The sequence below is a fragment of the Pholis gunnellus genome (genome assembly GCF_910591455.1).
Source record: "Pholis gunnellus genome assembly, chromosome: 4".
NCBI lineage: Eukaryota > Metazoa > Chordata > Actinopteri > Perciformes > Pholidae > Pholis > Pholis gunnellus.
In genome coordinates, this window is record NC_136530.1 from 14116437 (window position 1) to 14142167 (window position 25731).

Below are 25731 nucleotides of genomic sequence, written 5' to 3' on the forward strand. Positions count from 1 at the left end.
AGTTTATGTTTGCACACTTGTTTTCCAGGTGCAGGAGGAAGACTGATTGACAAATTGTCAGATAAAGTGCAAATCAGGATGGCTTTGGCCAGTTCGGCATTCAAATCTGTGTCAGAGAAGTTCTTCAGTGGAGAGATCCAGATGAAAACTTTAAACCAAATCCTCCAGAAAGAACGTGAATTTGTTGACTTGCTGAAGATCGGTGAGTTGGAATACCTTTTTATCTCTGCTGCTCTTTCTCCTCAACTTCTCTTCCTCTGACTTCTCTTTCTTCCCCTTTTTTAACTTCTTCTTCTACATCCTCTTTTTCTAGATTGTGTATGTATAAACCGTGCTGTGTGGACATTATAAAATAATGCTGCTTTAACCAAATTACAACAAAGCACATTTTCCCACCTACTCTTAGTGGTATCTTATAATGCTCAGTGGAGAATATATATTAAAATCTGTTTCAACAAAACTATGTGCATGACTAGATACCCAATGGTGTTTGTTATGATGATGTTGGTTTTTTAGTAGATTTTAACTAAAATTTTCAAGTAGTGGTTTCCAACCTGTTTGACCAAAAAAACAGTGAGATTGAAGAAAAGTCTGAAAAATGAATGCAACTAAGTGCAGCACAACTTTTTTTTCTCTTTCCTTCTCCATCCCTGATCTCACAAATCCTCAGATTTATCTTAGCTTTATTAAAGCAGTAAAAAAACACACAAATAAACAGGGTGAACAGGCTGTTGCTGCTGTGGGTTTACTAAAAGACAATACCCAACCCAGCAACAGCTTGTTTACCCGGCTGCCATCTGGTGCTGCAGTCCGCTGCAGCACCACCACACTACAGAGCACCTTCTCTACTCAGGCTGCATGATAGATAATAGTTTTTGTTTTGTTTTTTCTTGTGTAGCATATTTGGTCTACAACTCACATTTCAATGTGAAACCATGTGTTGTAAAATGACAACAAGGCAAAACGTATAACATTATATAGCATCCCTGTCATGTTATGGGTGAGCATTATGACCTAAAATTTATATTACAGTTTTTATGTTTTTTTTGGGGTGACAGTATTATATTACATTACATTACAGTCATTTAGCAGACGCTTTTATCCAAAGCGACTTACAATAAGTGTATTCAACATAGGTATTCAAGAGAACTACTAGTCACCAGAAGTCATAAGTGCATCTCCTTACATTGGAGAACCATTCCAAAAGACACATGGAAACAGAACATACACTCATTTCAGGATAAAGAGGAAGAAGGCCTCAGCTAGGCCTCTATTTATACTGTGGGAGGTCCTACCATAAGTGGTGTAGTGAATCACCACTTGGGGCCTCCTGTGGGAAGGAGGGCGAACAGCATGCAGTTTCTAACACCTACTTCATATTCCCTATATATGTGTTTGTATGCACCATTATGGGGACACTTTACAATTCCAGTGGGTGTTTGTTGAGCTTCACAGTTGAGTGTCTACTTTTGTGTTTGTGTTCATCTATATGTTTATGTTCCTCTAGATGCCCTCTGTGATGATGGTCGTTGTAAAGATGACAAAAACATGAGAGAATTTCTGAGACGAAGAAGAGAGGAAGCAGAAGCTGTCCATAGTGAGAAGGAGCTGGTCATGGGTCTTCTACAAATCTGCGAGGATCTTCAACAACATGTCAAAGGTAGGCAGGGCTGGCATACTGAGATGAGGGATGAGGCTAAGCTGTTGATAGTGACAGGTAGTATATTCTGTGTAGAAAGTCGCCTGGTCTAGTGTGTCAAATTAAAATGTGCCAGCTATATGCTGTGGAACCAGCACCCACAATAGGAGTGGGAGTGAGAAGTTTTCTGGTTGTCCATAGTGAACTTTGTATTGAAACACAAGGTGTGTTTACTTTCCAGAAGTAAATTGTTTAGTTTCTTTCTCGTTTCATTAATACAGACAATTGTTAGCAGTTAATTATTTGTCAGCTATATCCTTTACAACGTAAACATGTGAGGCAACATGATGTGATGCAGTCAATTTTGTCAGCGCTTGCTCGTTGAGGTTGGCAAAAAATGTCTGAAGTCTTTCTCAGCAGTTCTGTGGAAACAATGAACAAGGCTACCAATAGACTCACCTCACTTGACAGTAAGGAAGTTGTTTGAACCAGGTGCTACTTTTTATATAATCATTCCTTTGCAGGGGCTTCTAGCCCTCAGTGCAACAAAGTGAGGAGTTCAGTTGATCTGACAGGGCTTTAGTATCAAGTCGCTGCTCCTTCACATTGAAAGGGACCTGTGAAGTGGTTCTAATCTTGGATTATGATATTGTTGGAGTAAGGTCTGAGAGGACAATTGAAGGACCCGTTCATCTCTACATTCTTAATAATATACTTTTATTCCACAGTTGACTTCAAGGGGTTGGACAAAAAACTTGATCAGAACACTGAGATGATGAAATTGAATGAATTCATGAAGGTTCACACTCTTGAAGGACAGACCTCTCATACATTTGGGCAGGTCCCTTATTTCAACCTTTGTGATGTCACCCGTCAAATGGCTTCAGAATTGCATGCCATTAAGGACAGCGCAATTTTCAAAATATGCTGGAAGAACCAAGTGGAAGAGCTGTCAAGAGACCAGCCTGATACAGATGAGACTGAACATCTTGATGGAAATGAAGAAATCTATACTCTCGACCTGGTTTACAGCAAAGTATTCAAGAGCTGCTACAGCAGGTATAGAGGACTTTATGATGGTCTGAAGAGTGGGGAAGTGTTGCTGGAAGAAATAGACAACATCTTTGAGGACTACAAAGGAAAGTACAAAGACTTGCAGAAAGATTTAGACATCATGTGCAGAACAAATCCATCGGATAACAGAAGATGGATCACAGGAAGGATTAGGCAGATTCGACTGTACCATGATCTTCATCTTGCAATGGAATCTGCAAAAATCATCATGAGCATCAGGAACACAATATGCCCGGAAGGAGACTTTAAAGTACTGGAGAAATTGCTGCAAATGGTATGTTTCCCAACTATTTCAAGTTGAGAAGAGCACATCTTTCCTTAAAAAATGTCTTTTAATGAAGCACCAGTCCTTACCTGTAAGATATTAACAGCAGACCTACTGACATGGCTTCATTCATAAGGGAAAATATCTTCTGAATCTAGATGCACATCATTATAGTCACATCAGAGTATACTACTGTTAATATGTAACTCGCCATTCCACTTTATACGTTTATTGTTCTGTAGATTGAAATTTGAAATGGAAATTGAAATAGTACGCATACAGTAGCCTTCCTGTAGAAATAAACATCTATGTTAAATTGTGTTTCATTGAGCCGTCGTCACTGGAATCATGAATCATACACTTGACGAATTCACAAGATACATTTTTTATTACATTCATGTAAAATATATTTTTTTCAGAATCAAGCTGACTTCAAGAACAACAGCCTGAATTGCATAGATGATACCATCATGACGACCAAAAAGATGCTGATGGACATCACGAATGAGCGCAGTGAATGTCTTCAGATACTCAGTTGCAGCCCAACGTTTGTCCTGTGGGTCAAAGAAGCACTTAAAGGTAGAGGAAATACATTTTTTGTTACAATGTGTAACACAAAAAAACAAAGTTTTTTTATCATCTTATGGAAATTTGTAATTGCAGATATCACTGAGCTGAAAGTTTTTGTTGACCTGGCATCAATCTCTGCTGGAGAAAATGACCTGGATGTGGATCGAGTGGCCTGTTTTCATGATGCTGTTCTTGGCTACTCGTCCATTTTGTATGGACTGAAGCCGGACTCTGATTTTGAAGCCTTCAAGGAGTCATTGTCAAAATTGTGGAAGGCACTTGAAAATGACAGAAATATCCCCAAAAAGCTGGTGAGACTCCACTCTTTATGTTATCACCATACATTAGCTAAATTGCCTCTACAATCTAACAACAAGCAATAAAAAAACCTAAGTTGACATATTGTCTAAACAAAAGTATTTGAAAGTGAAAACTAAGATATATTTATCATCAAATTTAAGCAATGAAATACCCCGCAGATAAACTAAAAACATCTTTGTTTTGTTGTTTTTTGTCCAGCTTTACATTTTACATTTTACACAAATTTTTGGGGAAACGGTCTATTCTCTGAGGGAAGCAGGCTACCTAGTTTGCTATGCATGCCAAGTCATTTTTTATCCAAGTTCATAAAATAAATAAATGGCGACTATTTTACTAGCCATTTATAGACAACAAAAAAACAGGATTCTTTTTGTTTACTTCAGAAATACATTCAGATTATTTTGGTTTGGTTTCTGATTTCAGCGGGATACAGCACGCCACCTGGATTGGTTGAAGACTGTTAAGGAAAGTCATGGATCTGTTGAATTATCATCCCTGTCCCTGGCTACATCCATCAATGAGAAAGGGATGTACACCATCAAGGCCCAAAACCAGAAAAAGGTACGCTAAATGGACTACCTAAATTCTGCAAAAAAAATGACAATATTGATGTAATGATCAGATCATTACCTTTTTAGTATAATTTTGGACAGAGACCTAATAATTTTTAGCAGTAGTAATGTTTATATGAATCAAAAACTAAATTAAGTTGTGCAAGTGATGTGAAATAAACACTAATGTAGTCCATATCGTATTGATGTTTCCTATTATAGCTCTCTTTAGAGACTTCTCTGATGCTGCAAATTTTCGAGGGACCTGAGAAAAACATGACATGCACATATGAGGACCTGAAAGAGTTGCAAAATAAGCTTATGCTCATGTCAGGACGAGGGGAACAAAATCAGAGTGAAGTGGAACACTTTGCTGAGGTATTGTATATCAATTGTATATTTTTGTAACTTTTAATAAGAGATTTGTACTTTAAGTCTGCTTTCCTGTCAATTAATGGAATGTTTAAAAGAATGAATGCATGTTATTTTTTACATTGCCTGTAATCTCACTTTATCTTCTTCATATGTAGGTGTTTGACAATGTCCAAAGACTTGCCAAAGCATTTGTCGACCTTTATGCTGCAGGGAACCCACTCTTCAGGTGTTGGGACGCTAAGATTTATTGCAAAAGTCAGAGTGACCCATGTATCACTATGGATATCAACTTTTGCAAGACCCTGCATTGCATTCAAATATGTGGAAGTCTAGTTGAACAACTTACAGCACTATCCAAGAAGATGGAGTTGTTTCTTGATGACTGGCGAAACTTCATGGACAAACAGAGATCTGATCACTACTACTTAAACTACTTCACAGCAGAACAAATATTCTACCTGTGCAGTGTTGTGACTCCGACAAACGTAAATGTAGAAATAGAGGACAAAGCTTTGATGATGCTCTCTTTCATCAAACCAAGCTGCACAACATCCGATGTCTGGAGCACATGGGGAAGGTTTCACAACCAATTTGAGCCTGGCGAAAGGACTAATGAAGATACTCACTTTCAAAGTCACTTTCTTCACCAGGAAGATAACGATATGTCTTCAGTCAATGCAAGTCATTTTACAGCCAATGATCCAGCAGACAAGGCAGACCAGACTGTTGGTTTGAAAGAACTGGAAGAGTTGTGGAATGGCTACATGAAGAATGAGGGAATATTTTTCCATGACCTTTTGGACATAAGGAGTTTAGGGGGTCTGTTGAAAATGATGACTTTCCCAGAAAACCAAAGCAAAGACGAATGGGAAGAACCAGTGCTCTCTGAGGCAAAAGACGATTCATTGAGAAGACGACTCCCAAAAGGCCTCAAACCAGACCAACCGAATCTCATAATCTGCCCACATGATGAGGTCCTGACTTCAAGTATCTGCTTGTACATGACCAGCGACTACGAGCCACTGCCGAGTTATGATGAGGTTCTCTTGTGTACCCCTGCCACATCTTATGAGCAAGTAGAGCTTTTCTTGAGGAGAGTTCTAACACCAGGGGACATTGGCCAGAAGATTTACACAATGCTTTGGGCAGACCAATTAACCTATGACGTAAGCTGTGCAATGGAGAAGTGCTTTCAGAAACTGCGTTCCCTATTTAAACAAGATTGCAGGCTAGTGATCTTTTGCAGCTCTGACAGAGAGCACACTTACATTCCTACGGCTTTCAGCCAGTTCAAAAGAGACTTTGTGCCACAAGAGTCATTGGAAAGGATCCAGAAGTACTTGTCCATGCATTACATTGTCCCCTCCGATTCCAAGAATGCTTTGTTCAAAGGCGGCCATTCTGTTGGCATTGTTGCTTCTCGACGTGCAGGAGTAGGTGAGTACTACGTGTACACTGGCTTTACTTCTCACAATACCAATTTACTCTTTGTGCCAGTATTATGTAAGGGAATTATTAAGATAGATCATCAACAAAACCAACTTAAGATATAATAGCAATTTCTATGGTTATGCATTATACAGTACATATTGAGAATCTGAACTTGATCTGAACTACACAGGCATGCAAACTTGTCACCTTTCAGCAAAATTCACTGCATTGAAAACTGTGGTTTGTCGACGTTGCTTCACCGTTGTAGGGTATTTGATTTTGATTTATTTGATTATCCAGATGTGTCGATTACTGAGATGAGGAAAAACAGACCGGAACCAAATCCTTAGACCTAAAAGCAGAATGGGATGAAACAATTCCAGAAGTAATAGTAATTTACATTTGCACATAGCCAAGGTCGAACTAACTTTGGTCAAACTCCTGTGTACTCCTAGTACACACTTTAATTTGTTTTATTATTTTATGCATTTAGGTCTTTTCAATTTCATAGCAGAAGAGATACTTTTCAGTTTTATAGCTTATTGTGATCCGTTAACTTTTGAGAAATATTGGTCCAGTGTTCGTACAGTGTGATACACAATCTTCCTTGTTTTTCTAATGAAAATGGTTTAGAAAAGTTGACAGTGCAAAGAATTTTAACTTTAACCCCCTCGTGGGTTTGCATACCTGACAATGAGTAACATCAAAATCTTTGCATCTATATGCAGTCCCATTGCTGCCTATATATAAAGGCACAAGTATGCTTCAATTCCACAAGTCTTAATTTATGCATTTGGCAAAGTTGTCTGCTGGACATCACTATAATTCACAGTTCTTTTGTCACATTTTGGGTTGGGTAATCATGGAGATATTAAAAATGGATGTTATATGAGCAATCTTACTGTTCATTGTTAGAGCAGTTCTCATATTGAATAATGCATTATTTTGGATTATGCATTTGTTTACAATATCATTGAGACATGCAGCACAATTTGTTAAACTATGTCACTGTATTCTCAATCACTACTGATGCAATGTCAGCCAACTGATGTATGGTTATTCCACCATTTTAGGCAAGTCATTGTATGTCCGAAGATTGTATGAAAAGCTGGAGGGAAGTGTTGAACAAGGAACTGCATTTAAGAAGTGCATCCGACTAACTGAGCATGAGGTTGATGACCACAAGATTCTCCAGTCTTTGTATGACACACCGAAACAAAAAGATCTCATGGTGTTTCACTTTGATGTCACATCATCAGTAAGCAATGTTTGTCTGTTCAACCATTATAATGAAAGTTCTTTGTTTTTTTAAATGTGTTTCTCAGAGAATCTGCAAGTCAAAAATTTATTTATGTAAAAACATTCAGCTTTTTGTCTAATAATGCATCTTATAATACCCAGGTGCAAAAAGGCTTGAATGAATTCCTTTTCAAGCTTTTATTTTTGCGCTACCTGATGGATTCAGATGGGCGGATGTGGCGCAGCAGCCAGAAACACTTGTACATCATCGAGTTACTGGAATCCACAAATCATCAGCCGAGATATGATCCCGGATCTGTAAGTTGAGATTTACTGTTTGTGCATAAATCATACTACACCATTTTATGGGTGTCCTTTCATTGATAACAGAGTCTCAAATAACTAAATTAACTGCATTCTACGCAATGTAGATACATAAAACCACATCCCCGAAGCATTTTCTTTTGCAGGCAGGACAATGATAATTGTCTAAATATGGTGTAGAGGTAATGGCATCTACTGCAATTATAGCTAATAGGCGAGTAAGGTATAACTTTTTAGTGAAATAATTGTTCTCAATATCTTTGAATGAGAGGATAGGCTTGCTTTATTGATCGATTATAAACTTCATATTTATTTGTTTATTTTCAGGGACGAAAGGAAAACTTTGCATTTTCGGATGTTTTCCCGAAGGTGTTTTGTCGTCCACCAAAGGAGGTTATGGCTTTGGAAATGAGGAGAGAGAGAAATACTGACATGGAGAGTGATGACCCCCTCATGGATGACGAATGTTTCAGGAGTGAAGCTTATCAAAGACCATACCAGTACCTTACACGTTTTTACAACAATAACAGTCTTGACAACTTCACTTACCAGCGCATTGAAGGGACTCATGCAGAGTGTCTTCAGATACTCTTGATCCACTGTGGCATAATAGATCCATCATGGGCAGAGCTACGTAACTTTGTCTGGTTCCTTAATCTTCAGTTGCAAGACTGTGAGAATTCAGACTTCTGCAAATGTGAGTTTGTTGGAGACACTCTTCGTGGGTTAAAAAACTTTGTGGTTGAGTTCATGATCTTGATGTCCAAAGACTTTGCAACCCCGTCACTATGCATCACTGACCAGAGCCCAGGGGGGCAACAAATTGACATCAGTGGGGTTAACGAAAGAGACTTAGCTCCGTTCCTCATTAGAAAAAGGTGGGAATCAGAGCCACATCCATACATCTTTTTTAATGATGACCACATCTCCATGACATTCATTGGGTTTCACCTGATGCTCAATAACCAGAGAGGGGTTGATGCCATAAATCCCTTGACACGAGAAGTGATAAAGAAAAACATCATGACTCAAGAGCTGTACGCTGGCTTAAGACTACAGAGAGTCCCTTTTAATCAAGACTTTGATCAGCTTCCTCGAGCTGACAAGATTGAGCTTCTGTGCAATGTGCTTGGCATCAAGTGGCCAACAGATCCTGATGAAACATATGAACTGACCACTGATAATATTCTCAAAATGATGGCAATCCATATGCGATTTAGGTGTGGCATCCCAGTCATCATAATGGGTGAAACAGGATGTGGTAAGACGAGGCTCATCAAGTTTATGTGTGAACTGAGAAGGTGTGGAGCAACAGCCGAAAACATGAAACTGGTCAAAGTTCATGGAGGAACTACATCAGAAATGATATATGAGAAAGTGAAGCAAGCAGAAAATCTGTCAAGGACCAATAAAGAGAATCATGGATTTGACTCAGTTCTTTTCTTTGATGAGGCAAACACCACAGAAGCCATCAGCAGCATCAAGGAGATCATTTGTGATAACTCTGTGCAGGGACAACAACTTGGCTTGCAAACAGGACTACAGATTGTTGCTGCATGCAACCCCTACAGGAAGCATACAGACAACATGATTGAAAGGCTAGAGGCATCTGGATTGGGCTACCGGGTCAGGGCTGAGGAGACTGAAGACAGACTTGGCTCCATCCCTCTCCGCCAGCTTGTGTATCGTGTTCATCTGCTACCGCCCAGCATGATTCCTCTTGTTTGGGACTTTGGCCAGCTAAATGACTCAACAGAGCAAATGTACATCAAACAAATAGTGCAAAGACAGGCAAAAGCCAACTCGATTGAGAAGCGTTATATTCCAACTATAACTCAAGTGTTGACATCTTCACAAAAGTTCATGAGGGAGAGGAAAGATGAATGCAGCTTTGTCAGTTTAAGGGATGTTGAACGTTGCATGCACCTGTTTGTGTGGTTCAACAAAAATCACCCCATGTTTGCTGAGGAACTGAGAGCATTCCATCAAGAGCAATGTCGGAGGAAAAAAAACACAAAGAAGTTTTCACCTGTTCAAGACAGAGTAATCTGGTCACTCTTGATGGCCACTGGAGTGTGCTATCAGTCCTGCTTGGAGGACAAAAGCCAATATCAGAGAACTATCACACAGCTGCTTCCTTGTGAATACAACAGAGAAATCCAACTCATGCAGGACCTCCTACTCAACGGTGTACCCATGGGTGAGACAATAGCCAGAAATGAAGCTCTGAAAGAAAACTTCTTCATGATGGTGATCTGTGTTGAGCTAAGAATTCCCTTGTTTATTGTTGGGAAACCAGGGAGCTCCAAATCACTGTCCAGAACCCTAATTGCAGATGCGATGCAGGGCCCTGCATCACATTCTGAACTCTACAAGAGGCTGAAGCAGATACATCTGGTATCCTTCCAGTGCAGCCCTCATTCAACTCCTGAAGGAATCATCTCCACATTCAAACAGTGTGCTCGCTTTCAGGAAAGCAAAAACTTGGATGAATACATCTCAGTAGTCGTTCTTGACGAGATTGGATTGGCTGAAGATTCCCCAAAAATGCCACTCAAAACACTGCACCCATTACTGGAAGAGGGCTGTGTCGATGATGAGCCACAGCCTCATAAAAGGGTTGGGTTCATTGGAATTTCCAACTGGGCACTGGACCCTGCCAAGATGAATCGTGGAATATTTGTGTCGCGTGGAGATCCAAACAAGCAAGAGCTCATCAAAAGTGCTAAAGGGATATGCTCATCTGAAGAAAAGGTTCTTGTAAAGATCAAACATCTCTTTGATCCTTTTGCAAAAGCATATATGACAGTATGCAAAGAAGGCAAGGGGTTTTTTGGTCTGCGGGATTTCTACAGTCTGATAAAGATGATATTTTCATTCACTAAAATCAGTAATAAGAGTCCCACCGCAGATGAAATCACTGAAGCCGTCCTGAGAAACTTCAGCGGAAAAGATGATGTGGATGTGATGAGCATATTCACCAAAGAACTCAGAGATAACTTTGTCAATGCCAGCATCACCACCTTTAAGTTGGTCGAGCAAAGTATCTCTCCAGCTCGCCAAGTGGATGAAAGTCGTTACCTTTTAATCCTCACCAAAAACTATGCAGCTCTTCAGATTCTACAACAGATATTCTTCCATCAACAAATCCATCCAGTGATCATCTTTGGGTCTAGTTTCCCAAAGGATCAGGAGTACACGCAGATTTGTAGGAACATCAATCGTGTCAAGGTTTGCATGGAGACCGGACAGACAGTTGTGCTTCTGAACCTCCAGAATCTGTATGAAAGTCTGTATGATGCTCTCAACCAATACTATGTGACCCTCGGGGGTCAAAAGTATGTTGATCTTGGATTAGGAACACATCGTGTGAAATGCAGAGTCCACGAAAACTTCAGGCTCATTGTCATTGAAGAGAAAGAGGTGGTCTACAAGCAGTTTCCAATCCCACTGATCAACAGATTGGAGAAGCACTACCTTGACATCAACACTGTTCTCATAAATGAGAAGAAGGACATTGCGGGACAACTACAGAAATGGGTTGATGATTTTGTCTCCTTAAGTGGTCAGCCCCCCATGAAAAAGCAATATGTTCCAAGTGATGTCTTCATCGGCTACCACTCAGACACATGCTCCTCTGTGGTCCTGCAAGTAACAGAGAATCAAAGTGATGAAACAGATGCTCAGACCATCCTGAACAAAGCCAAAGACATTCTGCTCGACTGTGCCACTCCAGACTCGGTTGTTCGTTTGGACAAATCCAGACTGCCTGATGATGAAAGAGAACATCTAATGAAACAATATGTTAAAGAAGAGATGCACAGTTCATTGGGAGACTACATTGTCTATCACACACAGCAGTTGGAACAGTCCCACTTCTTCTTCACTGAGGTATTATTTTACTAATCTATCACATGTAATTGGACAAATTCCTCCCTAAAACATGTAAGCTCTTTTAACCGCAATTGGAAATATGCTTGGCATTTCTGGGATTATTCACATCATTTTTGTTCTCAGTTTAAAAGTCTTGTATAATTATCATGCCATCGCTATCCAAACTTAAACTTTTCTTAAGTTAGCTTTAGATCATTTCCATGTTTGAATATCTCAAAATATATATCTAAAAATAGCAGATTAAAGTTTATTTCAGGTTTTATAGTTAGCGCCAGTTCCTGTTTCATATTGATAGCTGTTGAAATTTCAAGGTGTATTACATTGATACATGAAAAACAAATCTAAAATACAAAAAAAGGTTCTAAACAACATTATTAACTTGTGGCATTCATGATAAATCACTGATGACACATAATGTAACAGTACTAGGGGTGTGACTTCTATTGCTAACGGAAGGCCTCTTCCGTTAGCAATAGCCAATGAGAAATTGGTTGCATGATATATAGTAAATCTTAGTTTGTTGTTTTTTTAAAGGTCACAACATTTTCCAGGCTGCTGACTGCAGCAGACACTCAACAACTGCAGAGTGTGATCAAGCTTGATGATATCAAACTGCTATCACTGCAACAGTTTGACACAGAGTACTCCTTTCTCAAAAAAATCAGGTGTGTAAATACAGTGTAAAGATCATGTCACGTCTGCTTAGGTTGGTTTATGACTCTTTTTCTTTAAATTATAAAACTGAAAATGTTTTGCATTATACTGAGTAGATATATGGGCCTGCATATGACTAGCAAGTGATCACTGTCTATTCAAATGTAATTCATATCTATGTTCTGGTACTAGGGAATTTCTTGGCTCAACACTTGCAGACAAAGTGCTCATTATCCAAACAGACTATGATGAAGACTCCCGAAGGAGGAATATTCTTTCCTCAGCCAAGTGAGTCTGAAGATCAGCACATATTGCTTTCTTTTACATTGTTTTCTAACATTATCACTAAAGCTCATGTACTTGTGCTTAATGCATTGATTTCTCAGGTATTCCTGCATCAATGAAATAAACAAGTGGATCACTACTGGCAACACAAAGACCTTTGTGTACTTTGTCACCAAACTTCCTCGAATCGAGGGTGGGACCTCCTATGTTGGGTTTCAAGGCGGTTAGTCCTGCTGTTACACGCACACACAACATGAGTTGCAAATTGGTCTATTTCATGTCAGTGACTCTGTCACAATATGCAACAACAACAACAAAAGTAATAGCATTAATATGAATTTATATAGCACCTAGTACAGGGGTGGCCAACCAGTCAGAGACCAAGAGCCACATTTTTTACTGTGTTACCGCAAAGAGCCACATCATACACATGGGCACACATGAACATCACCCTATCCCTTCCTCACACACACACATACCTTTGCTCAGCCAGATTTATTGTAAATGTCACACACCAACATGATAATGACAGAAATGGACTCCTAAGACCACAGGCCAGTCATTTTCAACAATGAACATTGTGTACACTGTCTCACACAGACAAACTCTCAGTTCAACTAAGTCCACAAACAAAAATATAATAATTTACAATAGTGTTTTTCTTTTACTATGCATGTTACTTAGTGGGACTTCTGGCATTCCTTGCCTTGAACAATCCTCTTCAAATCTGGCTTGTATTCCGTTGTTGCCACTCGAAGCAATTCTTTCACATGGGTGTCAGTCAGAACAGATCGATGCTTTGATTTCACGTGTTTCAGGGTAGAAAACACAGACTCGCAGACGTATGTTGACCCAAACATTGACAGTATCTTAAGTGCAGCCCGTTTGACATTGGGGTATTTTTTCATTGGCACACTTTTCCAGAACTCAATGGTCCCGTCCCTTAAAGCAGGTTTGAGTTGGTCCTCCTCACAAAGATCGATCATCTCCAACTCAGCCGCATCCTCATCTGTGACTAGCGGGGCTTTCAAACAGTCCGTCTCTGCGTTAAATGGGTCGACGAGGAACGTAATCTGTGGCCGCACATGCGCGTTTGACGAAAATACCGTATTTAACTCGAGCGAAGCGAACACGCACATTAAAAAAACACAAATACAAACTTCGATTTGAACGTAAGAGCCGCATGAAACCGGGCAAAGAGCCGCATGCGGCTCGGGAGCCGCGGGTTGGCCACCCCTGACCTAGTACATAAAAATGTAGTCCAAAGTGTTCCACATTAAGAGTAACAACAAGAAACAAATCCAACAATAGAGCAAATAACAGTTAAAACTTACATATTTTGTTTGCATTAATATTACTTTTTTTTAAAATCAATGAAAAACATTTCAGGTCCTTGGAGGTCTGTTCACATCGATGATCTCAGAAGATCAAAAGAGTTTGTGTCTGATGTTCACTCCCTGAAAAATCTACGCATAAGTGAACTTTTTGAAGATCCACCTGAGGGTAATTCATCAAAAATCGTATTAAGAATATTATATATTTTAAGTAAGTGAATACATTAACCTAGAAGTGTCTTTCTTTTCAAGCCATGGAGACAGAAGACCACTGCGGTGTGCCACAGAAAGAGGATTTCACTGTAAGTGTAATTTACCACCCATAATCACAAACCTGGAAGAAGGTCCTACATAAGCAAATACAATTTACTTAGCTCTGATGCATGGTTAAGTACAAACTAACTGTGGAAGTTTGCAATCACATTTATTTTACTTTTGTTATCTACTTGCATTATTTTTAACTGGTGAGGCATGACATAACCAGCATAACAAGTAATGCAACAGACCTAAGTTGGAATCAAACACAAAGGGCCAACGACTGATGTAAAAGATATTATACAGTTCAGGGATTCTTATCCAGTGACAGTGCGACCCTCAGGTGATACGACATTAACAGCACTTGTTATTATCTCCCATTCCGTGGCTTAAGCAGGTCCCTTAATTCCTCTACTGACGCTGTTAAAAAGTAAAGATTTTCCTTTATTGTTCTCTCAAAGCAGGACTAAAATCCCAAATCTTGTAAAGTTCTTTTTTTTAAATTCTTTGGTGCCTTGTTCATGAATGAACACTTCCGGACATATGGAGCAGGACACGTGGCCTTATATTGTACAATTGGGGTAATAGATTTGCTAATTTACAATTGTTACGTACAGGTAGCATTTGTCATGTTTACTCTGGTCATTTAAACAGTTAATTGAAGTTAGGAGCGTTTGTTAAATCTGACGTGGCGCACTCCTACGAGCCGACCATACATAAAAAAGTAAGAAAAAGTCAAGATGAGAATACTAAAATGTTCTTGTGTGAAGGCTTGTTGTGAGGAGACACTGACTCAGACATGAAAATGGGAAGCATCTATCTACAGCCGAGTCTGCTTTATGATTTGGCATAGAAATTCTGGCTTCACCACGATTTCATGAATCAGTCACTCTTTCAGATGTTGGGCTGCTGTTGTTAATTATTTTATTTTTTTAATGTTTTTTGGAGGTTTTGGGAGATTTGTTTGATATATCAGAACTGATAAGGAGCTGTGTGCAGAGTGCAGTGAGCATGCTCAGAGATGCAGCAGACAGTGGAGAACTCAGCACTAAGAGAGTTGAGAGCCTGCTCACACTTCTGGATGAAAGTCAGACAAAAGGTTAGAAAATTCTGGCTTATTTTTTTCTATCAGGCCTTTGTTATACACATCTACTGTACAGTGAAAATGTATCTTACTGACTTTTGTTTTCAAGGTGTGTTTGCAAACATTGTGAGGAAGCGTCTCCACTCGCTGTTAGAGGACTATGAGGCTAACATCCCCAATCCAAAAAGCTGGGTTCTAACAGAAGCATCTAATGTCAATGCTCTTCAAGAAGGGGGAACGTTCCTGTAGGTCTCTCCTTTACATCCCTCTCCATAGCAGTCTATGTGACCTTTTTCTTTGCTATATTTGCATTCAGTAATTTATTCATAGCTTATTGAAATCTATTAAGGTATAAAATGTAAAATGCACTCCTGCAATTTTCAGCTTAGCAAGCTTTGTAGCTGTTCATCACTGCAAGTTTATCTCTCTCACAACTACAGCTTTTAATACAAACGCAGATGTCCAGTTGCTTTTAAGAAAATCATGTCAATATTTCTTACAGACACACACTGTGGAGGAAAATACAAGCAGTTGTCACTCCACTTCTAGCTAACTTGGTCTCAGTCATTGACCGAGATTGCAATGTGGACCTTCTGCTGTATGAGTGTGATGACATCAGGAACCTATGGCTTGAGATATTTGGGAGCAAAGAGATGCTCCATGTACCTTATGTGAGGGTGGAAAGCGAGTGAGTATCTCTTGGTTGTATGATCATAATATCTATTCAGAACAAATACTTCCATTTGAGATGGATTTAGATTCTATTCTGGCTAAAACATCAATAATGTGATTCCTCTGTCTTGCAAAATCACATTCATAACATTTGCCTGTGGCCTCTCCTACAGCTCCAGCGTCTTAATGGTACAAAGCCATAGCACAGGTGGCAACACCATGCATTGCCGCATGCCCTTCAGCTGGTGGATCAAAGACTTCCTGGATGGGCTCATGATGCACACATCCAGACATGAAAGTAAATATCATACCATATGTGACATATCCACATGCCTTCTGTCCTTAAGTTGATGTACATTGAAAGTACTTTAACCTTAACTTATCAATGGCATTCTTCTTTGCAGCACATTCACCTCATCATTTCCAAGAGTTCTTCTTGAACACTCCACTTGGCAGTTACTTGGATAAAAATATGGATAAAAAAATGAGGAAAGACTTTTTCGAAAGGTACCTGCAGGATTTTGTTTCCATGACAATGAAAGTGTCATCAGATGAAGAGTTGCAGGTGAGGGTACATAAAGTTGTGTGTCCACAGTGACTGTCAATAAACTGCCATACCACTAATCTCCCTTCCTCAATGTAATGGAAATAGCATAGATTAAATAAAACCCTTTTTAACAAAGAGTCAGCTAAAACAGAACATTATAAGCTCTAGAAAGACAGACTTTTTTGCAGTTCTTTCTTATTGCATTATCACAGGGATTTGTATTTTTCTGATCCTTTCGGACAGGATCTCCAAGAGGGAGTAAGTTTGCAGAAACTAGCATAACGCTAGTAACACGCAGGCCAAAGTCTGCCACTACGAGACCCTGATGAGTGATAGATTGAAATCAGCTACATACAATCACTCACTGCAGCTGCAAACCAAATATACCCGTCCACTATTTGTTTGCATAACAATCAGATATTTACGGCCATTAATGGTGGTTTTATTAAGGTTATTAACTTACCTCAATGTGATTCCTCATTAACATTGCTGTAGTTCAAAACAAATGCTGTATTATTAATTAATTAATCTACTTTTGCATTTACTCCTTAGCTCTTGTGTCACTCCCTGGCCAGCTGTGTTGATGAAGTACAAAGACGAAAAAGAGATGAAGATGAGCTTTCTCTTCCTCACATCCACATCGCCTACCATTACTACCAAAGTCGTCTTCAGAACCTCTCACGGATGATGTCTCTTCAGCCTAATATTGTTTCTCTTTTGGGAAGAAACAAGCACATTAGACATTGTCCAGAGATGGTAAATGCATTTCTAAATTTCAGTCTTCTCAGACTGTAAATTAACACCCATCCTACAACCTTGAGGCCGGTGCTCATATATTATGACCATGGATGTTATCTACCCCTAAACAAAGTCAATCATGCAACGTGTTATGATGTCACAGAGAGGCGTAGAGTTTAAAAATAAAAATGTCAATGATTGTCTGATAGGGTGTTGTGCAGGGTACAACATACATATATGGTGGAAAGTAGACTCGCTTTCAAAATTCACTAGTTGTAACATTATATTGAAACTGCATTAACAAAAACACAAACAGAGAAAACCCAATATTGACCACCCGAAAATGTTGTAATCTTTAAGATTCTTTTATCTGATGTTTTCTATATTATTAGGCACTTTTCATATATTTGTGCAATTTTTCAAAAATACTGAATCCAAACTATTGTTCTGTCCTGTAGGTTTTGGATGTCCATGCAGCCAAGGCATGTGTTGAATGCCTGGAGTGTGCTCATTTGGATACTGATGCTCTATGGCAGTCCTGGTTGAAGCAGGTGAAGAGGCTGCAAGCCTCTTTGGAGTTGATTTGCTCTCAACATAACGCCAAACACTATGGAGAGCGATGCAAAGAAAGACTCAATGATGTCAGGTAAGATGCTGATGCACTGAAATGGGAGTAAAATACTAAATGGCATATATCTGCATGGATTTTGTCTGGATGCTCTGGTTTCCTCCCACAGTCACAAGCAGGTTATTGGACTTGAACCCCAAATATCCCATAAGTGTGAAAAATGTTTCTGTCTCCCATATGTCCCTTTAATAGACTGGTGCAAATACCCAGGCCCATAATGCAGAGTTTGCTAGAATAAGCTCAACTCTCATCACTAACTCCATGAGCTATTTAGAAACTGGATGGATGCATGTCTTACATAGTGATGAAATACCAAAGTCAAATTGTTTGTTTAATTTGTGACAGCTTTTATAACGAGGGCAACCCACCATGCCAGAAATAATGAGTGTTCATGCTAAAGTCAGAAGAATTTATGAAAGTTTTATTAAATTCAATATGAAACTTATTAAGCTGCAGGGATATCGGACAGTGGTACTGTCTCACATTGCAAAGGCCATGTATTTAATGAGTGAGGTCGTCATCAAGTGCTTACCATCTCTGCTAACCAATTTCCTGGGGAAGCCGTGCACCGATGTAAATGACTGTTATGGAGGATGGTGAATCTGCATATCAACAAATTAACTGTGACTTTGCTCTGTAATACTTTAAAGTAATGGCTGGAAGCGCATCTACATCCTCTCATTGTTTGTGGAACACATGCTGTTGGGTTTCCATAATGACGAGAATCAGCTCAGAACACTGGTGCTGAACCACATTCAAACCTTGAGCAAGGTGAGTACATTTATATTGACGAATAAATTCTAAAAAACTTAAGCAGTGTGGCCTGCATCCAATGTGATGGGGGCTCTTTTTTGTAACCCAACACCTTTAGGTGAGTTTTGTTGTATTTTTATATATTTTAAAACACTTTCAGCCAACTGAAAAATCACCATTATATCTATTGTCTTTGTCTCCAATGTTTTTCACCTATTTCTAAGGTTCTAGAGGAAAATGCTGATGTAAAATCAATGAAGGCTTTTGAAGCTGTGATTAAAGTACTAAAGTCCTGTAAGCAGGGGGCAAGTGATCAGATGTCCAGGTAAGTGCTTATTCATTTGACAGTTAAGTTATTTGTAATGACATAATGAAGAAGTTATTTTGCTACCCTCTTGTGAATCTGATTGCTATTGGTTTCATTTTTATAAAGGTTTGGATTATTATTATTTATTATTAATAGGTAACAGTATAATTAAACAATTACGCAGGCCATTGTATATCTATGTACATTATTAAGTGTATAATATTTTGTTTTAACTGTACAGTGCTTAGCAGCTCTGTTTAATGAGCCTTCTGCCATACAAGATGTGCACACTCAGACACTGAGTAGTGTGACAGATCAGATTTTCCTATCATGCATACACTTATCCTTCATGTTTATATGAACAGTGGAATACAAACTCAGGCAGGAAAAGTGACCTGGCAGAATAATATTTGGGGACTGAGTTGGCCAAGTGTCGCCACATTTGAAAAGATTCTGATAAACACTGATAACAATTCATTGTTTTTTATGTTGCATTCGATTTTTGTGAATTTGCAGGATTTCTATTCAGAAAAATGCAGAATTCAGGCGGCGTTGCAATGGTTTCTTCATTGATCTGCTCTCCACTGTGTGCTTCAAGGACAACACGCCACCAGAAACACATGTCATCACCCACCTGTTGTCCTACCTGATGGTTGAGACAGGTATCACAACATCAAACAAATTATCAGTTTCATCTTTGTTTTCTTCAACTTCTTTTCTCATGAACCTGGGTTTGTTTGACACTGTATGTGAAAGCTTTGACCATTTTGTACGTAATTCACTATTATTGGGGACCATTAAAGCTATGGTAAACAATTTATTTTAGAAGCATTTATATTTGTTGACATTTTTATTAGCTAACTAGAAATATCACAGGTTCAGGCAAGTGGGTCAAAAATTGTCAAAGCAGCTGTCAGAGTAAATAATGACTTTTGCAGAAACATGCTTGCAATAGTCCACCCTCTCTTTCCCTCTCTCTGTCTCTCTCTTTCTCAAACACACGCACATCACAAGCCCTGACTCTCGAGTCCGCTCATTTCTGTGCTTGTCTCAGACCTCAGTCCTGACAGTTACTATATGACTGTTACATTATGCTGTAATGCTTAAAGTTCGAGCAGATCGAGTCTAGGTTTGGGTGGTTAATAAACACAGTAGGGCGATGCGGATTGGCTACGGGTTGGGGAGTTGCGGGTATTAAAAACACTGACCCGTGCATCACTAAAAGGTATAGACAAAATTTCCCAATACCACCAATAGCCATGTTTGTTGTTTGTTTGTTCATTATGATATTGTTAGGTCATATTTTCTTACATGTGAATGAGCCATAAGGTACTTTGATATGGTTAGCAAGGACAGCGATGTATATTTGACAAAACTAATTTATCTTATTTTTTCATTTCTTTTATCCCCATTTTTTATATGTTGCTAATATTTACTTTAAATCATCTTTCAAACCAGATCATAACCAGATTCACACCAAAGATCTGTCGCCATTTGACGAGTCCCCAGATAAGAACCCAGTCGTGCGATCTGTGATCCTCAAGCTGCTTCTGAAGTTCAGGTAGGTAAACTAAATGTGTCACTGTAATGTTAAACTTCAACATCCACATTTAAATGATGAGCTATCGAGCAAATATAAATGTCAGCTCTGTCAATAACACTGCAGAGGGGTTTGACAGCATTGCTGCTATAACTATATTGAAGGATTTGGTTGAGAGAAAAGATTTAAGCTCCTTTGCTTCACCTGCATTGTATCAATTTAATGATGAACGCAACTGTGTTTCAGTTTTGATGAAGTCCAGGAATATTTGCAGCAACATTTGTCATCTATTGAAGAAAGCAGATTTGTGGATGAGGGGGACAAAGCCGAGCTGTACGCCTTGTACATAAACTGCTTGGAGGTAAAACATCTTTTAAACAAATATATAACAGTCCTGTGTAATCATGTTTAATAAAGTAAAAATGTACCAATAAACGATGGAAAGAAGACTTCACTGAAGATTATATATAATATAATGAGATATTTATGAAGAAGCCCAAAAATGGTTTTGCTGTGAGTCTATAAATGTAAGCTCCAATTATTTTTTTCTAGCAAATAAAAAACGGCTAGAAAAAAAGGTGTAATGTGTAATGTCTTGCTAGCTTTTCTAGCAGGACATTTGTTATTATTACACAGTGTTTGAGTGCCAGAAGGGTAAACTGTTTGCGTGGTAATAAAACGATTAGTGAAGCCAGATGTTGGAACCTAATGTGAGTTCTGTCTGTGCAGGTTTATGTGCAGTGTCAGGGTAGTGTAAGTCTACAGGAGGTGTTTTATTTAGGCTCAATATTTACAGCAGGACAGTTACAGGATACCTTCCAGCAGAGGTCAGCATTTAGCTTTGACCATGGGCCATTTTTTTTCAGCATTGTGGTACAGGTGTTGTAGAAATGTAGGTCTGCATGTCTCCAATGTTTTGTTGTTATAAAAAAATTTCATTTAAGAATGAAAATGTATTGATATATTGATTGAGCTCCACATGAGGCTGCAGTTTTAGATGTTAGAAGGTCATGTTTGGAATTTACATGATAATCTTAAAAATCATGCAAAAGATTTGATGCAAGCTATGAAAGTGAAAGATTCTGCTCTGTCAGGGGGCAGATACTTTTGCTAGAGGGCTGGATTTGGACCATGGGGCGCTATTTGCCTGCCACTGCCCTACAATATCTGAATAGGACAGAAAGGGTGATGGAGGAGTTTGGATGGCAGCTGTACCACAAACTTGCGTCTCAGTTTCTGTTCATTGCTGATACAAGTCAACTGTAGTGACATTAAGCTTTAACATCCTTTCTTTGCAGGACTCCATGTGGGAGAAAATAGCTCAAAAAAGCGACCCAGCAAAAGAGCTAAAGCTATTTTACAATGATGAAACACAATTCCTGCGCTGCATTTTGGATGGAGTCCCTTCTGTTCAAGCAACAGTATCTATTCAACATCTGCAGCACATCGCACGATTGCGTCTGTCCCTCACCATGGCTGCCCAGCTTATCAGTGATAATCTGTCCGGTAAAAGATAACTTCACTAATGCTGACAGTTTGCATTGGTTAGCAATTCTTAAAAAATGTAATCTATTGAAATATGTTGCTGTTGCAGAAAACAATGTCCCAGATGGAGCAGAAGAATTCCTGAACATGGTGATGAAGTTCTGTGAGGACAGTGGGAATGATTGGTACCGCGTTTACCTGATCCGCAAGCTCAGCGAATGGCAGGGTGTTGAGTCCGTCCAGACGCTGGTGAAACAACCAAAGTTCAGCTGGCTTTTCCCAACAGAGATCCATCAGCAGGTACACCACCATTCATAAGTAAAATGTATGCCACAATTATTACATGATGCAGCCAATCAGCAGCAGCACACTATGAAGTCAAATATATTCCAGTTATTGGGGTATGTCGAAACCAGGGAGCCACCTGGACATCTCAAATCCATACATTTTGATAGATTACATTATTATTGTTTTTGCTCCTGTAACTCCTTTCGTGATGTGACCAGAATGAAGATGGAGGCCAGATGGACCAGTATCTTGTGTGTGGAGAAGAATACAAGGCGGTGAGGGATGCAGTTGCCAGGGCAGTTGTGGGCGGTGATGTTGAGCAGATAGAAGACGTCTGTGAGGTATTTTAATTTAATTTAATTAACAAACTGTTTTATCTATCGGGCTAGTTTATTTGAAACATGTCTCTTTTAATTTATAAGATGCATATAATGCATGGCATGATTTTGAATTATTTAGCCTTTTTACTATAAATCAAATCTACTTTACATCACAAGTAATCACTCCCATCAATCAAACACTGCTGCTGTGTATTAGGAGAGTTTCTTTACTTTGTTTTTACGATTCAAGACAGTCACGGTTTTTGGAAAATACACTAGCAGAGTCCTGAGTTTGGTCCAGTTGTGTAATCAATTGCTCTTAAAATGCATTACGATGCAATGATGTTATGCTGACCAAAAAACAAGTTGAGTGACTTGATGTTCACTGTGATGGACTGCACAAATTTTCACACTGTACTGTAAAGATTGGAAATCAATGGCTGCCTGGAATGGAGCAAATATAGATCTAAGAGTCTACAACAAAATAGTTAAAGAGCTAAAACTTGCAAAAACATTGGTTTGTTCCTTGAGAACTGTTTTCTTACCATAGTGGGTACTGGAACCAAATGCCCATTCAGTCTGAATAGAAGCTGCTCACTATTTAATCTTTGTTTGTTTTCCATTGATTTAGAAATGCACCGCGCCACCAAGGAAACGAACACTGTTCCTCCTCCTGGCACTTTTCCGAGAGGTTACTACTCTGTACAGATCTGCAAATACAAGTCTTCATCCGACTCCTGAGGTATGAAGAGTTATGATGTATCTAATATATTACACATCTTAGACCATAGGACACAGCCAAGAGTTGAACAAAGGTGGATCTCATTCAGGAAAACATGGCACAGATTAGATTCTTTATTTACAAATTTAATATGTGACTACGAGTAAAGACCAATCGGGGATCAAGTAATCCCTAATGAAAGGTACTGCTTCATTTAAAAGCATGTCAAACATGGAAAGTCAAGGATTTAATTATCATTTATTGTCATTATGTAACACAGGGTTGCACAACGCAAGAAAAGCATGACAAAACAAAAACACTAGACTAGTGCATTTTTTTATTTGCGTGAGGAGGAATATAAACAGCAGCAACAAAAACACTATTCTCTGGGCAGATAATATGGCCGGCATCTTAACATTAAAAACATTCAACATCAGTGAAAAATTGTCCATCAGCTTTGACCATGTTTGAGCACCAATCCCCATTGATGTAAACTAAATACACAGTCCACCTCCTCTCATCCCTCCAGAGTTCTGCTCTCTGTCCGCCCATCAAGCACAGCTTGATCCGCAATGGAGCAGCCACGATGGAGCCAGGTCTTTGTGAAGATGTGCACACAAGAATACAGTGACAGATTTCCTGTTGCTAGTCTTATGTCATCCATTTTATTTCCCTGTGACCGGATATTAGCCAGGAGCAGTCTGGGTAGTGGAATAGCCTTAGATCCAAGCTGGGTTAGCTTAGCGTCCATCTCGGCTCCCCTCTCTCTCCTCCTGGAGTGGTCGACTCCACTTTCTGTTGTGGCCCCGCTGGTTTGGCTGGCATGAGCAGTGATCGTCTCACGGTCCGCTGCACTTCATCCAATCCCCACACTACCTTCTCTGATGATAATGAGTGTATCTCTAACATATGCAATATGTGCTCCAGTAATAAAGACAAAAAGAAACAAATTAAAACAGAAATGTTTGTGGGAGCTACTGGCTGTGGTAGTACATCTAAAACAATGTAATCTAAGCCATAGCTAACTCATTTAACTTGAACAGCCTGCCTGCACATCGGGGGACTTTTTTTTAAACAGAAACGATTTATACCCATGATCATCAACATTATTTTTGCCAGACATTTAAACTCCAGAACCGCATCAGACAAACAACAGTTTTCACAAGCTGAGGGGTACTTGCTGATTTTAATGTATAAAATGAGTGGACTTTCCCTTTAACAACAAAACTATCAAGATGTCACAAAAATGTAAACAATATACGAATCTGGAAGTAAAACAATGAAATAACTGTTAATTGAAAACATGTGCTCCATGATGCAGAAATGTACATTGTTTTGACCAATTTTTTATCTCTCAACTTTGCAGAGTAGTGCTGTTGATCAGCAACCTTCAGCTGATATTTTGTTATCAAATGTTTTATAATGGTGGTATTAAAATCTTGCTTATTAACTCTGTATGGCTTCTAATATCTCCTCATTAGCGATGCCAAGCATTTGGAGAGCTCATCCAGGGCTCAAGGTATTTAGCTCAAAGAAAAGTAAGGGATTTTGCCTCAGCCTTGGTCCACAACAGGTTGGGAGCCCTGGCCCCGACCCCCGATCATACCATTGTGGACAACAATATCATCGAGCTGGCCATCCATCTGGCAGCTGTGCTGCTCACTGGGCCTCACCTCCTGGTGATGCCGCTCAAGCACCTTGGTCTGTCTCCTAAAAAAATGCAGGTAAACATGTGTCTGCATTTCTAGATCCTTGCAACAACTTTTCTTAATGTCAAATGACAGAAGGCTGTCAATGTTACACCTTTAAGGTGCCTTACATAGCCTCGTGTTGGGAGTGTTTCTGAGCTTGAGTGGATGGGGATTTGTATTCCAAGACCAATTGTTGTAACAGAACAGTTCTAAGAAAACACTCTTTAAATTACTCATAGCTTCAATAACAACTGATTATTACTTTCATGTCATTATTTTAATCTAACAGGCGGCATTTATACCCACAATGCCCGATGACATGTTAGCTGTTGCCCAGGCAGCCATACAACAACAACATGGGAAGCTCACTTGGTATGGTAAGTACTAATCATTCATACAGAATTTTAATTTAATTTTTGCAGCTTGGTGTTTCTCAAATAATTTCTTGAATAAAACATGTTTATAATAAATGTCAGAAAGTCTTTGGATATTCTGGGTTGCTCTGGGTTTGTATCATCATGCTGAAGGCTAAAGGAGTCACATAAACCACATATTATTATTTAGTTTAGTTTATCTTCTGTCTCAATAATTCAGGTAATTTAAATGTGTTTTAATTGTTTGATTGTTTTTCACAGTGTGTTCAAATAATCATCCATGCTTTGTTGATGAGGTAAGCTATTTTAATGCAGTTCACATTAATTTAATTGCATAGTGATTACAGACATGAAATGATAAAATCGTACTGT

General features: G+C 39.0%; 1 protein-coding gene across 1 annotated transcript in view; it reads left to right on the forward strand.

The window, feature by feature from the left end:
* The window catches only part of LOC306695053 (E3 ubiquitin-protein ligase rnf213-alpha-like), a 45442-nt gene that overhangs the window by 8964 nt on the left and 10747 nt on the right, over positions 1-25731 (forward strand). Inside the window, exons 15-49 of the mRNA XM_079158167.1 lie at positions 29-202; positions 1508-1660; positions 2368-2987; positions 3398-3557; positions 3642-3859; positions 4293-4430; positions 4643-4798; positions 4951-6232; positions 7300-7484; positions 7628-7783; positions 8117-11680; positions 12218-12348; positions 12530-12625; positions 12724-12845; positions 14012-14125; positions 14209-14258; positions 15160-15310; positions 15405-15540; positions 15798-15983; positions 16141-16265; positions 16372-16532; positions 17067-17270; positions 17711-17898; positions 18531-18651; positions 18858-18958; positions 19457-19602; positions 20399-20501; positions 20727-20841; positions 21779-21986; positions 22075-22265; positions 22472-22594; positions 23205-23315; positions 24776-25018; positions 25275-25362; positions 25621-25655. Of these exons, the coding sequence (XP_079014293.1) occupies positions 29-202; positions 1508-1660; positions 2368-2987; positions 3398-3557; positions 3642-3859; positions 4293-4430; positions 4643-4798; positions 4951-6232; positions 7300-7484; positions 7628-7783; positions 8117-11680; positions 12218-12348; positions 12530-12625; positions 12724-12845; positions 14012-14125; positions 14209-14258; positions 15160-15310; positions 15405-15540; positions 15798-15983; positions 16141-16265; positions 16372-16532; positions 17067-17270; positions 17711-17898; positions 18531-18651; positions 18858-18958; positions 19457-19602; positions 20399-20501; positions 20727-20841; positions 21779-21986; positions 22075-22265; positions 22472-22594; positions 23205-23315; positions 24776-25018; positions 25275-25362; positions 25621-25655 (10055 nt within the window). The remainder of the gene's footprint in view (positions 1-28; positions 203-1507; positions 1661-2367; positions 2988-3397; positions 3558-3641; positions 3860-4292; positions 4431-4642; positions 4799-4950; positions 6233-7299; positions 7485-7627; positions 7784-8116; positions 11681-12217; positions 12349-12529; positions 12626-12723; positions 12846-14011; positions 14126-14208; positions 14259-15159; positions 15311-15404; positions 15541-15797; positions 15984-16140; positions 16266-16371; positions 16533-17066; positions 17271-17710; positions 17899-18530; positions 18652-18857; positions 18959-19456; positions 19603-20398; positions 20502-20726; positions 20842-21778; positions 21987-22074; positions 22266-22471; positions 22595-23204; positions 23316-24775; positions 25019-25274; positions 25363-25620; positions 25656-25731) is intronic.